Raw genomic sequence first — 13,590 nt, 5'->3', positions numbered from 1 at the left:
GCTCACTGCTCCGGCGGTTCTAGCCTGCTCTGACTCCTTTGCTCACTGCTCCGGCGGTTCTAGCCTGCTCTGACTCCTTTGCTTACCGCTCTGGCGGTTCTAGTCTGCTCTGACTCCTTTGCTTACCGCTCCGGCGGTTCTAGTCTGCTGACTCCTTTGCTTACCGCTCCGGCGGTTCTAGCCTGCTCTGACTCCTTTGCTTACCGCTCCGGCGGTTCTAGTCTGCTCTGACTTCTTTGCTTACCGCTCCGGCGGTTCTAGCCTGCTCTGACTCCTTTGCTTACCGCTCCGGCGGTTCTAGTCTGCTCTGACTTCTTTGCTTACCGCTCCGGCGGTTCTAGCCTGCTCTGACTCCTTTGCTCGCTGCTCTGGCAGCCTTGCTCCGCTCTGACCCTTTTGCTCGCTGCTCCGGCAGTCTTGCTCCACTCTTGCTCACCGCTCCAGGCGGCCTCGTCCTGCTTTACTCTTGCTCACTGCTGCGGCAGTCTCGCTCAGCTCTGATACTTTGTTCACCGCTCCTGGCGGCCTTGTCCTGCTCTACTCATGCTCACCGCTCCAGGCGGCCTTGTCCTGCCCTGTTCTCGCTCACCTCTCTGGGCGGCCTCACTCTGCTGTGTTTGTCCGCCACATCTGTGGTTCTGTTCCTGAGTCCCAGTGTGTACTGGGTCCTATCCCGCCAGTGTCCCTACCTGCTAGTGCCTCCCTGTCTGCACTCTAGCTGTGCTTGCCTGTACCCCTCTGCCTGTATTGTTCCTGAGTCCCAGTGTGTACTGGGTCCTATCCCGCCTGTGTTCCTACCTGCTAGTGCCTCCCTGTCTGCACTCTAGCTGTGCTTGCCTGTACCCCCCTGCCTGCATACCCGCCTGCCTGCATACCAGTCGTGCCTGCCTATACCCACCAGTCTGTGTGCCAGCCTACCAGTCTGTTCCTGTATTCCCCTGTGTGGGTCAACCCCCGTGTCCGGAGTTTGACCTGGAGTAGCACCTGGTCCCTCTGCCCGGTTTCTCCCTGGTGCACTGGCGTCGTATGCCGTCGTGCCACCTTGGTCGGATCGGCCAGATACTTAGTCACGCCCCTCCAGGCACTCTTCGGTCCATGGTCCAGTGGAACCACAACACCCGCACACGCCAGTCAGTCCGGGCGTGTGCATTACACTCTGTGACTCTCTCTATCATCTCATCTCCTGTTTTCCCTCTGCAACAACATCATGGGGAATGCCAGGAAAATCGCATAACTCAGAGGGAACAGTAAAAGCAGAGTTTAACCCCCGCACACCCGCAGCCATTTGTCTTTATCACTGTGACCTCCGAAGCGCCAGGCGTTGGGCACGGACACCACCGACCGTGTTACCAGGGACCCAGAGGATCTGACCCATGCCCGTTGTACTGGAGGGCTCCCATCGCCCTGCGCTCAGTGTATCAAAATTACAGCAGAGGATTACAGCTGATTCTTTCTTTGAAATAAAACATTGCTTAAAAACAGGCAATTAAATGTTTTTCCTCACAAACAAAATTATCTGTGATCCCCTGCTATAAAGTCTGCATACTCTTTTGCAACCTCACCTGCTCAGGAGATGTGGTATGATCAGACCATGTTCCTGCACGGTAAGACACAGCCATCACACAGTAGTAATAATAATAATAATCTTTATTTTTACATAGCGCTAACATGTTCCGCATCGCTTTACATACATAATACACAGCAGGGGCACACTTATAAGATTATCTCAGCACAGGAACATTTTTGTTTAACACATCCAATTGTGGAACTTATTTTTATTCCAAGATCTATTGATTAAAATGTACTTTGTTTGTGGGAAAACCACTTTAAGTAGAATGGTGATTTCCTCATCTCAAACAATTTATTGAAACAAAAGCCAACAACATTGCTGGGTAAACCCCCAAAAATGTCACTGTCTCAATAACTAGTCATGTGGCCTTGAGCATCAGTTACAGCTTGACAACGATGTCTCATGCTGTTCACAAGTTGAGTGAGTGATTGTCTGCTGTGGCATGACATCCTACTCTTCTTGAGGGACGGCTCTCAGGTCATTGATATTCTGGAGTAGAGTTACGAGCCTCTATACTGTGACACATCTGATCCCATACGTTTTCTATGGGATTCAGGTCTGGAGAAAGTGAAGACCACTCAATTTGAGGTTCCCTAGTCTCCAGCAGCTGTTCCCTAATGATGCGACCTCGATAAGCTGGAGCATTGTCGTCCATGAAGATGAAATTAGGCCTGTGTCATTCATGCAGAGGAACAATGACTAGATTAATCATGTTATTCAAGTAAAAGGGGCTTGTCACTGTACCATTCACAAAATGTAGGGCAGTTCTGTATTGATTAGACACACTTGCACTGCCCACACTGTAACACCACCACCTCCACCAAAGACTCACTGGTGACAACAGTGGCTGATGCATAGCGCTCTCCTTGACATCTCCAACATTGTTGGTGGCCATCATTTCTGCTTAGCATGTGACGCGCCCCCTGGGCCGTGGGGTACTCGGTGCCGGGCCGGTCATTGCTAGGGGAGATGTCACAGTGGCAGTGACCCGGTCCGTGACCCAGGGCGGTCAATCAAAAATGGGAATATTATTTACAGGGGATTTATAGTTCTTGTATAGAGTTCGTGACGCAAACTGTGGTATGCGGCTAAATGGAGCTGCTCCTGCGAGCAGGTTCTCTGGAGCTGTTGTTAATGCAGCAGAGTTGATTTACCTCTCCACAGGCAGAGCTTAGCTCCAGGGCTGTGCTGAGATGTTATGGATGTAACTGAAGCGGTTGTAGTGCAGGGGGTAATGGTGCGGCCAGAATAATTCACAGAGACAGTGGGGTGCAGTCTTCAGGGTTTACTCACAGTTGTTAAGTTCCTCAGGTTACACTTTCCGGACTACGACCTCCCACGTCGTGCTGCGTTCACCAGGCAGGGGTTCAGCAAACTCCCAGGTGTTTCAAGAGTACCTGACAGGACCCTGTTCTATATGACCTTCTCAGCCATCTTTCTGCGCTGGCCCTCACCCTTCTTGCCCTGCGCCTCACCAAACAATGTCCCAAGCCGGTATCCTCGGATCTTTCTGGGCAACCTGGAGTTCCCTGGATCCTATGTGGTTACCTTTTTGGCGACTTGAGTGCGAATGTGGCAACTGCACCCTGAAAGTACAGAAGCCTCCGGTTTCTAGTTGAATTTTGTAATTCTCACTAGTTAGGGGCAGGTCCCCTCTGCGACTCAATCCCTCCACCGCCTGGCAGATTCAGGTGTACGGGTGGCCTCCAGCACTGCCCGTACCCCTGGGATCCCTTCTTCATTCCTGGAGCTTTCTCTCTGCTCCCATTCCTTCCTCCTCTCCTTCTCAGTTTGTCCTGGGCCTCTCTCTAGTCCCTCCTCCTGAGCAGAGCTCCTACAGAGCTCCTGCTCCTCTCACTTTCCTCCTCTGACTGAACTCACTGAACTGACTGGAACTCCCAAGATGGCTTCCTTCTTTATACTACACTGTGTTCCAAATTATTATGCAAAAAGTGTTTAGGAGCGATAAGGTAATAATTTTTTTGTTTGTCAGTTACACTCATTGATGGTGATGTGTGTCAGGGCTCTTTATATCACTGTAAGCAATTGCAGACACCTGTGCTAATTAGTTTGGAAGGGGTGTCCAATGAAAGGCAAGACTACTTAAGAAGGCTGTCCCACATTATTAAGCAGCCTACATTTTCTGCCAAAATGGGAAAGAAAAAGGATGTGTCGGCTGCTGAGAAGAAACAAATTGTGGAGTGTTTAGGTCAAGGCATGACTACAATCAACATTGCCAAGACACTTCATCGTAATCATCGCACAATCAAGAAGTATGTAGCTGATTCACAGTACACACGTGTGCATGCTGATAAGGGAAAATTGAGGACTCTTTCCTACAGGCAATTACGTCAGGTTAAAAGAGCAGCGGCAAAAAAGCCTTGTCATAGCAGCAGACAAGTTTTTGAAGCTGCTGGTGCCTCCAACGTCCCCCGAAAAACAAGATGCAGGGTCCTTCAGAGGTTTGCAGCTGTGCAAAAGCCATCCTGTCGCCATCCTCCATCCACTGCACACAAGCAGAAACGGCTCCAGTGGGCCAAACAATACGTGAAGACTGACTTCAAAACTGTTTTGTTCACCGATGAGTGCCGTGCAACGCTAGATGGTCCAGATGGATGGAGTGGAGGATGGCTGGTTGATGGACACCCCATGTAAACACGGCTACGGCGCCAACAAGGAGGAGGTGGAGTAATGCTTTGGGCTGGAATCATGGGGAGAGAGATTGTCGGCCCCTTTAGGATCCCTGAAGGGGTAAAGATGAACTCCATAATGTATGTTGAGTTTCTCAAACAGCACTTCCTGCCATGGTTCAAGAAGAAGAACCGTGCATTCCGCAGCAAGATCATTTTCATGCATGATAATGCCCCGTCTCATGCTGCACATAACACATCTGCATCTCTGGCTGCTATGGGCATAAAATGGGACAAACTTATGGTGTGGCCCCCATGCTCCCCTGACCTCAACCCCATTGAGAACCTCTGGAGCATCATCAAAAGGAGTGTCTATGATGGCGGGAGGCAGTTCACATCTAAGCAACAGCTCTGGGAGGGTATTCTGTCCTCATGCAAAACAACTGAAGCAGAAACCATCCAAAACCTGACAAATTCAATGGACGAGAGAGTTCAGAAGCTCCTTTCGAACAAGGGGTCCTATGAGCAAATGTAACATCACCTAGAATACAATTTTGAGTTGAAAACTGTTTGATTTCAGTTTGTAATAACCTGCTAATGCTTATAATTTCAAAAATGACCATTTTTTTTGTTCTTTATTAAAATGAAAAGGTTGAAAACTCTGCTGTGCATAATAATTTGGAACATGCATTTTGAGTGCAGTTTGAGGGTTTTATCTTTATAAAAATATACTGTTATCATAGGCAGTTTGTACAAAAACCTTTCAATTGTACTCTAATAGTTATTTGACTGGAAAATTACAATGACTGCAATTCATATAGGTAATTTGAGAAAATCTGAGAAAATATTATTTGCATAATAATTTGGAACACAGTGTATTCCTAACAAGTGCTCCCCTGATTTACTTCCTCTATCCACACCCACTACATGGTTCCCCCTACTTTGGTTCCCCCCACTCCAGCCAGGGACAGGGCTCAGCAGGAAAGTGACGCATCTTGCCCCTCCTGCTGGTCTGGAGTAGTGTAGTGTTGGAAGCAGGTGTTAGGGTCCCGGGCAGTACTCCTTCCTTACCTGAGAGTGAGTTACCACACCTCTGGGTGAGATGCAGTACTTCTGTGGCGACTGAACCCTCAGGGGCGCCACACATGAATCGACTTTCATGAGTGAACAGCACTGAGGCTCACTGGTCCCTCATCCAGCGTGCATGTTCACTGGTTTATGCATGACGATGGCGCCTGTGTATGGTGGTGAAGTCAGGTACCCTTGCAGGCCATCTAGCATGCAGATCATGCTGATGTAAACGGCTTTGAATGGTCTGACATGACACTTGGGTCCCTCTCACCTCCCTTAAATGTGCCTGGAGTTGTGTGGCATTCATCATTCGGTTCCGAAAGGCATTGTTCACAATGAAGCCACCATCAGTGTGGGATATGGCCACAGGACATCCGGTTTTACGTATGTCTTTTATGCCTTTCTGTGACTCTTCCAGTTTCTCTGTATCTCTTTTGCAACCTGCTGATGACACTCTGTGACACTCTAAGCTTAGTGGCCACTTTTGTCCGAGAACATCCTTCTTGAAGCCTCGCAATGGCGAGGTATTGTTGATCAATTGTTAGGTGTCAGCTTGGTCTGATGATGTCAAAATGTGAGCAGCATGATGAGGAGGTCTGTTTAAATACTAATTCTAACTGAACCCTGAAATTTAATGGGCGATTCATGGATCAAACACCTGTTGCAAATTTTGCCCTTAAACTCCTTGTTAGAGAACAGCAAGTTGTGCAAAAAGTACTGGGACATTGAACAGTTGGATATATGGTGCATTCAAAAGTTTAGAGACAGTCACATTAAGTTCACCTGAAAAAGTTAGAGTGCATTTTAGGATCATCCTAAAATTTCACCTTAAAGCCAAATATTCCAAAATTTTTGGGAGTAGTATATAATAAATCTGTAGAAGAGCACAATCGGTATTATCTGGACCCCATAGGGCGAAGCGGTCAGTTTCCCTAAGCTCCCTATTATGTTCATCTTGTTCCACTGTATTTGGTGAATGTCTGAGAAGGACGGTTCTACTCTAGTACAGTAAACCTTTGCATTTTAGAGAGGGGAAACAGAATACTAATTGGATATTCTCCATGAATTGCAAGGAACCATTTAAGGAATAAAGTTTGTACATCATCATCTATTATACAGGGCACTTTTATTTTTATAAATGAAGCAACTGGAGGGTAGTGGGTGAGAACCAAGAGATGTGATTTATTTTTATAAATTAAGCAACTGGAGGGTAGTGGGTGAGAACCAAGAGATGTGCTTGGGTCCATTTGTCTAAGCTCATCATTGCACTATCATTAGTTCTAAAGGTGATCATGAAACTATTCTTCTGAGAATTCACTAAAAAGGTTAGATATAAAATGTGAAGGCTTTCTTACCAACACTTTGGGTGTACCGACGAGTTTGGCATTTTCATCCAACATCTTAATTAGCTTTGCAAACGTTGGGTCATCATATTCAAATCTTTTCCCAAAGATAATAGAGCAGATTACATTGGAAACTGCACTGTTTATCAGTAAGTGAGTATTGAATGGTTTGCCTAAAATAATAAAGAAAAGATATATAATAAAATAAAATATGACTAAAAAACTAAACAATATAAAAAATTACTAGTGATGAGCGAGCATTAAAATGCTCGGGTGCTCGTTGCTCGGGTCGAGCAAATTGGAATGCTCGGGTGCTCAACCCGAGCAACGAGCCGAATGTAAGTGTCACACAAGGTGCAGGAAAGACTAAGTGCTACACGAAAGGATGAGGGGAAGGGAGCCCAGACACTAGGGAAAGGGGAACTGGAGACATCCTAGGCTGATCTGATATTAGCCTGACTCCCCTATCGTTCCTACATTGGCTCCTCACCAATCGCTACACAGGAACCTATAACCCTGTATTTCCCTAGAGCTAGACCCTGGCTAGGGAAGGGAGGGATGAGCACAAGTTAGTCCCCTCTAACAACTAAAGACAACAAGGTAGACAGACACGGGGGAAAGTAACTTAGCTTGAGCCGACTTCAGAGATAGCACACACATCCTCTTAGCACCAGAGAGGAAGTAAGAACTGCACGTGCTCCAATCCTTCACAAGGAAACATGTAAATATCTCCGGTGCTGCCCTAAATCAGACTGAAAGTATTTAAAAATCCAGGCCAGCGTGTTAATTAGAGCAGGAGGGAGGTGGCCGCTAGGCCCTAGAGTGAGACAGCTTCTAAGAAGGTGTATGTAATGCCAAATGAAGAGATCTCCTGCAATCAACTGCAGGGCGACTAGCTGTTACATCTGAGACACCTATAACAGTACCCCCTCCTCTACGAGTGGCCTCCGGATATTCAGGACTGGGTTTCTCAGAATAAGAGGTGTGAAATGAATGAACCAACCTGAGTGCGGTCACCTCTGATGCTGAAACCCACATCCTCTCTTCTGGACCATAACCCTTCCAGTGCAAAAAGTATTGTAGGGAACGACGTTGGAGACAAGAATCTATAAACCTTGAAATCTGAAACTCCAGATTACCATTAACCATTACTGGGGGCAGTGGTAGGGGTGAGGACTCAAGAGGTTCCACATATTTCTTGAGTAACCTGTGGAAAACATTGCCGACTTTAAGGGACTGAGGAAGCTCAAGACGAAACACTGCTGGGTTAATGATGGCAATTGTTTTATTTGGACCAATAAACCTTGGTCCCAGCTTCCAAAAAGGGACCTTAAACTTGATATTCCTTGTATACAACCACACAAAGTCATTCACATTCAGGTCTGGACATGGCAAGCGTTTTCTGCCAGCCATAAATTTCTCCCATGATCTTTAAATTATTTAAGACCCCACGCCACACCGAGGAGAGTGACAAAGCAAAACGTTCCTCCTCAGGAACTCTCGAACCTCCCCCACTAAAGGTACCTATCTTTGGATGGTAACAGTATGCACCAAAGAACGGTGAGCTGCCAGTGGACTCTTGACGATGATTATTAATGGCAAATTCTGCCAGCAGTAAGTAGGATGCCCAATCCTCCTGATTTTCGGAGACAAAACACCTGAGGTAGGTTTCCAAATTCTGGTTGATGCGCTCGGTCTGTCCATTCAACTGAGGGTGGAAGGCAGAGGAAAAGGACAGCTGCACCCCCAGTCAAGAACAGAACGCCTTCCAGAACTTGGAAACAAACTGGGTCCCCCGATCTGACACCACATCAGAGGAAAACCCGTGAAGCTTCACAATCTCATTTATGAACACCTGAGCAATTGTCTTGGTATTTGGAAGTGCAAGTAATGCGACGAAGTGAACCATTTTACTGACCCTATCTACAACCACCAAAACCACCGTTTTGCCTGCAGAAACCGGTAGGTCAGTAATAAAATTCATGAACAAATGCCTACTAGGTATAGGTAGCGTAAGAAGAGTACCAGACGGACGGATGTGCGAAATCTTAGAACGCGCTCAAATACACTGCTCAAAAAATTAAAGGGAACACTCAAATAACACATCCTAGATCTGAATGAATAAAATATTCTCATTGAATACTTTGTTCTGTACAAAGTTAAATGTGCTGACAACAAAAAATCACACAAAAATCATCAATGGAAATCAAATTTATTAACCAATGGAGGCCTGCTCAGTATTGTGTGTGGCCTCCAGGTGCCTATATGACCTCCCTACAACGCCTGGGCATGCTCCTGATGAGGTTGCAGATGGTCTCCTGTGGGATCTCCTCCCAGACCTGGGCTAAAGTAGCCGTCAACTCCTGGACAGATTGTGGTGCAACATGACGTTGGTGGATGGAGCGAGACATGATGTCTCAGATGTGCTCAATCGGATTCAGGTCTGGGGAACGGGCGGGCCAGTCCATAGCTTCAATGCCTTCACCTTAAAGGAACTGCTGACACACTCCAGCCACATGAGGCCTGGCATTGTCCTGCATTAGGAGGAACACACGGCCAACTACACCAGCGTATGGTCTCACAGGGGGTCTGAGGATCTCATCTCGGTACCTAATGGCAGTCAGGCTACCTCTGTGGGCTGTGCGGCCCTCCAAAGAAATGCCACCCCAGATCATTACTGACCCACTGCCAAACCGGTCATGCTGAAGGATGTTGCAGGCAGCAGATCGCTCTCCACAGCATCTCCAGACTCAGTCACATCTGTCACATGTCCTCAGTGTGAACCTGCTTTCATCTGTAAAGAGCACAGGGTGCCAGTGGCGACTTTTCCAATTCTGGTGTTATGTGGCAAATGCCAAGCGTCCTGCACAGTGTTGGGCTGTGAGCACAACCCCCATCTGTGGACATCGGACCCTCATACCACCCTCATGGAGTCTGTTTCTAACCGTTTGTGCAGACACATACACATTTGTGGCCTGCTGGAGGTCATTTTGCAGGGCTCTGGCAGTGCTCCTCCTGTTCCTCCTTGCACAAAGGCGGAGGTAGCGGTACTGCTGCTGGGTTGTTGCCCTCCTACGGCCCCCTCCACGTCTCCTGGTGTACTGGCTGTCTCTTGGTAGCGCCTCCAGCCTCTGGACACTACGCTGACTGACACAGCAAGCCTTCTTGCCACAGCTCGCATTGATGTGCCATCCTGGATGAGCTGCACTACCTGAGCAACTTCTGTGGGTTGTAGAGTCCGTCTCATGCTACCTCGAGTGTGAAAGCACAACCAACATTCAAAAGTGACCAAAACATCAGCCAGAAAGCATTGGTACTGAGATGTGGTTTGTGGTCCCCACCTGCTGAACCACTCCTTTATTGAGTGTGTCTTGATAATTGCCAATAATTTCCATCTATTGTCTATTCCATTTGCACAACAGCATGTGAAATTGATTGTCAATCAGTGTTGCTTCCTAAGTGGGCAGTTTGATTTCACAGAAGTTTGATTCACTTGGAGTTATATTCTGTTGTTTAAGTGTTCCCTTTATTTTTTTGAGCAATGTACTACAAGTAGATACGTGGTCAATCACATCCTGATGCAACCCTGGCTCTAAAAAACGATGAGAGAGGAGGTCCGCAGTTGCCTTACCACCTGGATTACCAGCAAGCACAGAGTTATGATGTTCCTTAATTACTTTGCGGCACAGATTAGATGGTACAAATAACCTTCCCGAAAGACAGGAGGCAGACATCGGGTTGAGTGAGTATAGGTGCAGTGGCAAAATAATTCTTTAAGGAAGAAAAAGCCTGCATAGCAGCATCTGACCATTTAGAAATATCAGACCCCTTTTTAGTCATGTTAGTAAGGGGTTTCACAATTACTGAGTAATTTTGGATGAATTTCCGGTAAAAATTAGTAAAGCCCAGAAAACGTTATAGAGCCTTCAGGTTCTCGGGTCGGTCCCAATCAAGGACTGCACACATCTTCTCCGGATCCATCTGAAAACCTGAAGATGACAACAAGTACCCCAAAAACTGCATCTCCTCAACAGCGAAAACACATTTTTCCAGTTTGGCAATTAGTTGGTTATCCCTTAGTATCTGGAGTACCTGTTTAACATCCCCCGATGTGTCTCAAAATCATGTGAGAAATCCAAAATATCATCCAGATAGATCACCACAAACCTCCCCACCAAATGATGGAAAATATCATTTATGAAATCCTGGAATACCACAGGTGCATAGGTCAAACCAAAAGGCATAACCAAACTCTCGAAATGCCCTTCAGGGGTATTGAATGCTGTTTTCCATTCGCCCCCTTCTCTGATTCTAACCAGATTGTAGGCTCCCCTTAAATCAAACTTGGAGAATACCTTAGCTCCCACAACCTGGCTGAACAAATCTGGAATCAGAGGAAGAGGGTATGGATCTCGGATAGTAATTTGATTTAATTCGCGGAAATCTAAACATGGACGTAGACAGCCATCCTTTCTCTTCACGAAGAAGATCCCTGCCACCACAGGTGAAGATGAGGGCCTAATGTGTCCCTTCTCCAGACTTTCCGCAATGAAATCCTTCATGGCTTGTCTCTCAGGGCCAGAAAGGTTATACAGTCTGGACTTTGGTAGCTTAGCTCCAGGTGTCAAGTAAATAGGACAGTCATATGCACGATGAGGAGACAAATCCTGACACCCCCTCTTAGAAAAAACGTCCTCAAAACCGGACAGAAAGGCAGGTAATATTTCTGTAGAGACTGTAGCAAGCAAAATATCTAAACAGTTCTCATGGTAGTAATCTCCCCATTCAATAATCTCCCTGGTTTGCCAATCCACCAAAGGAATATATTTCACCAGCCAGGGAAGACTGTCCAGGACATAGCAAGGGATTATTTCACAATGAACTGACCCCACCCTCAGTTTTACATTATGTACAATCTGAGTAAATGATTTCTGTTCAATTGGCGCCGAATCGATGATGAAGATGGGAATAGGCTTAGCTATAGTACAGCAAGCAAGAACATGAGTTTTCACAAACTCAGCATCAACCTTGCTGACTCCGGCTCCACTGTCAACAAACACAGAAATTCTCTTGGTTTTGCTCTCTAGCACCATCTCTGCTGTCAGGACAAACCAGGAAATGCAGGTTGACAACAAATGCACTCTTATCCAACTCCAGACTACCAAGAGTTAATCGAGTCTCCTTTTGTTTAAGAATTTAAGGACAGGTCCCAATAAAATATCCCTTTTTCCCACAAAAAAACATACGCATTTTTTCTTGCGAATCTCTGGGAAAATGTATGCTTTAAAGGCAACCCGTAACTGCATGGGTTTCTCCATCTCCCCCAGTACTGGTTCACCACCAGGCCGTTCCCCCGACTGACATACATAACCCAGACAAGAAGACTCCGGAAAAGGTGGTCTCACCCGTCTATCCCAAAGGCGTCTATCAAGATGTATGGCCATCTACATGGCAGCTTCCAAGGACTGAGTGGTTTCAAATACTGTCAAAGCATCTTTCAACCTTTCAGTAAGGCCCTTACAAAATTGGCTTCTAAGAGCTGAGTCATTCCATTCAGAATCCATTGCCAATCTACGGAATTCAAAACTGTACGTTTTCACTGACCGATTCCTCTGCTGAAGGTGACATAGCCTAGACTCAGCCAAGGCGACTCAGTCAGAGTCATCATAGATAAGGGCCAGAGACCCGATGAAACCCTTCTCCAGACTAAAGACAAACTGAATCCTGCGGTAAAGAAAATGCCCAGGATTGAGGATCTCTATGCAAAAGTGAGATCACAATTCCGACTCGTTGCTCCTCACTTCCAGAGGAGTAAAGACAAAGTTTAAAATACAGTTTGTAGACTTCCTTGAATACAAAAAAAATGTCCCTACCTCCTGAAAACCCATCCAGGAGGGCAACCTTGGGTTCATACTGGACAGGTCTACCTGCAGAGACCCCCACATTAGCGACCCATAGCCACTGATGCTGTTGCTAAACCTCACAGCAGAGGTCATTCACCTCCAGAGACAGACCGCACAGCTGCTCTGGGAGCTCTGCAACTGAACCCATACCAAGAAGAAGGGAAAAAAAACACACACAAAAAAAACCCCACACAATTAAAGCAAAGTGTCGTTTTTTTTTGTTTTTTTTATATGTGCACGGTCAGTGATAATGTCTTAAGGTGTGGGAAAGACTAAGTTCAACACGAAGGGATGAGGGGAAGGGAGACCATACACTAGGGAAAGGGGAAGTGGAAACTTCCTAGGCTGATCTGAGATCATCCTGTCTCCCCTATCGTCCCGATATTGGTTCCTCACTAGTGTTGAGCGAGCATTCTCGACACTGCTCGGTACTCGCCCGAGCATCACGCTACTCGGGATGTTCGGCGAGCACCGAGCATTTCCGGGTTACTCGGGCGGTAGCTCGGGTCTCCGCTCTGCATGTTTGGCGCTCTTTGCAGAGCCAATGAACATGCAGGGATTGCCAGCCAGTCACTCTAATGCTGCAGCCATGTTGGTTGTGGGCATTACATTGATTGGCTGGCTGCACAGCGTCACCTCGAGTATTTAAAACTGGGCGCCGCCATCTTGGACACAGACGGCCGGGATCAGACAGTGTAGGGACAGCGCTGCTGATTTAGGGAGAGATATATACTGCGAAATAGTTAGTGTAGGATCTGTAAAGGCTGCAAATCAAACAAACAGTCCTTCTCAGGACTAATATCCATCCCAGATATCAGGCAGGCAGGCAGGCTGTATAGGAGATGCAGTGGTTATACCAGCAAACGCTACATTACAGTCCTGTGTGCTCCTGTTGCTGAAATTTCTGGACATAGCTCCAGGTCCTGGGGGGCCAGGAAAAATCCTTTTTTTTGCATCTAAATCCTCTTTTTTTTTTTCCTCCTTCACAATATACAAATACCCATCTTATTAACCTTTTGGTGTCCCCCCCCCAAAAAAAAGTGTGTCTGTGACAGTTCAGACACAAATATATC

General features: G+C 46.7%; 1 protein-coding gene across 2 annotated transcripts in view; it reads right to left on the bottom strand.

Annotated features, from left to right (window-relative positions):
* The window catches only part of LOC141162201 (cytochrome P450 2K1-like), a 155,106-nt gene that overhangs the window by 93,718 nt on the left and 47,798 nt on the right, over positions 1-13,590 (bottom strand). For both annotated transcript variants that reach the window (XM_073648048.1, XM_073648047.1), the window contains exon 4: positions 6,627-6,787. In XM_073648048.1, coding sequence (XP_073504149.1) covers positions 6,627-6,787 — 161 coding nt within the window. The remainder of the gene's footprint in view (positions 1-6,626; positions 6,788-13,590) is intronic.

Source organism: Phyllobates terribilis, unplaced genomic scaffold, assembly GCF_046119375.1.
Source record: "Phyllobates terribilis strain yellow unplaced genomic scaffold, ASM4611937v1 Scaffold_9__5_contigs__length_417890890, whole genome shotgun sequence".
Lineage (NCBI taxonomy): Eukaryota > Metazoa > Chordata > Amphibia > Anura > Dendrobatidae > Phyllobates > Phyllobates terribilis.
Note: the sequence above shows the minus strand (reverse complement) of the source record. Positions and strands in the feature narration are given on the sequence as shown.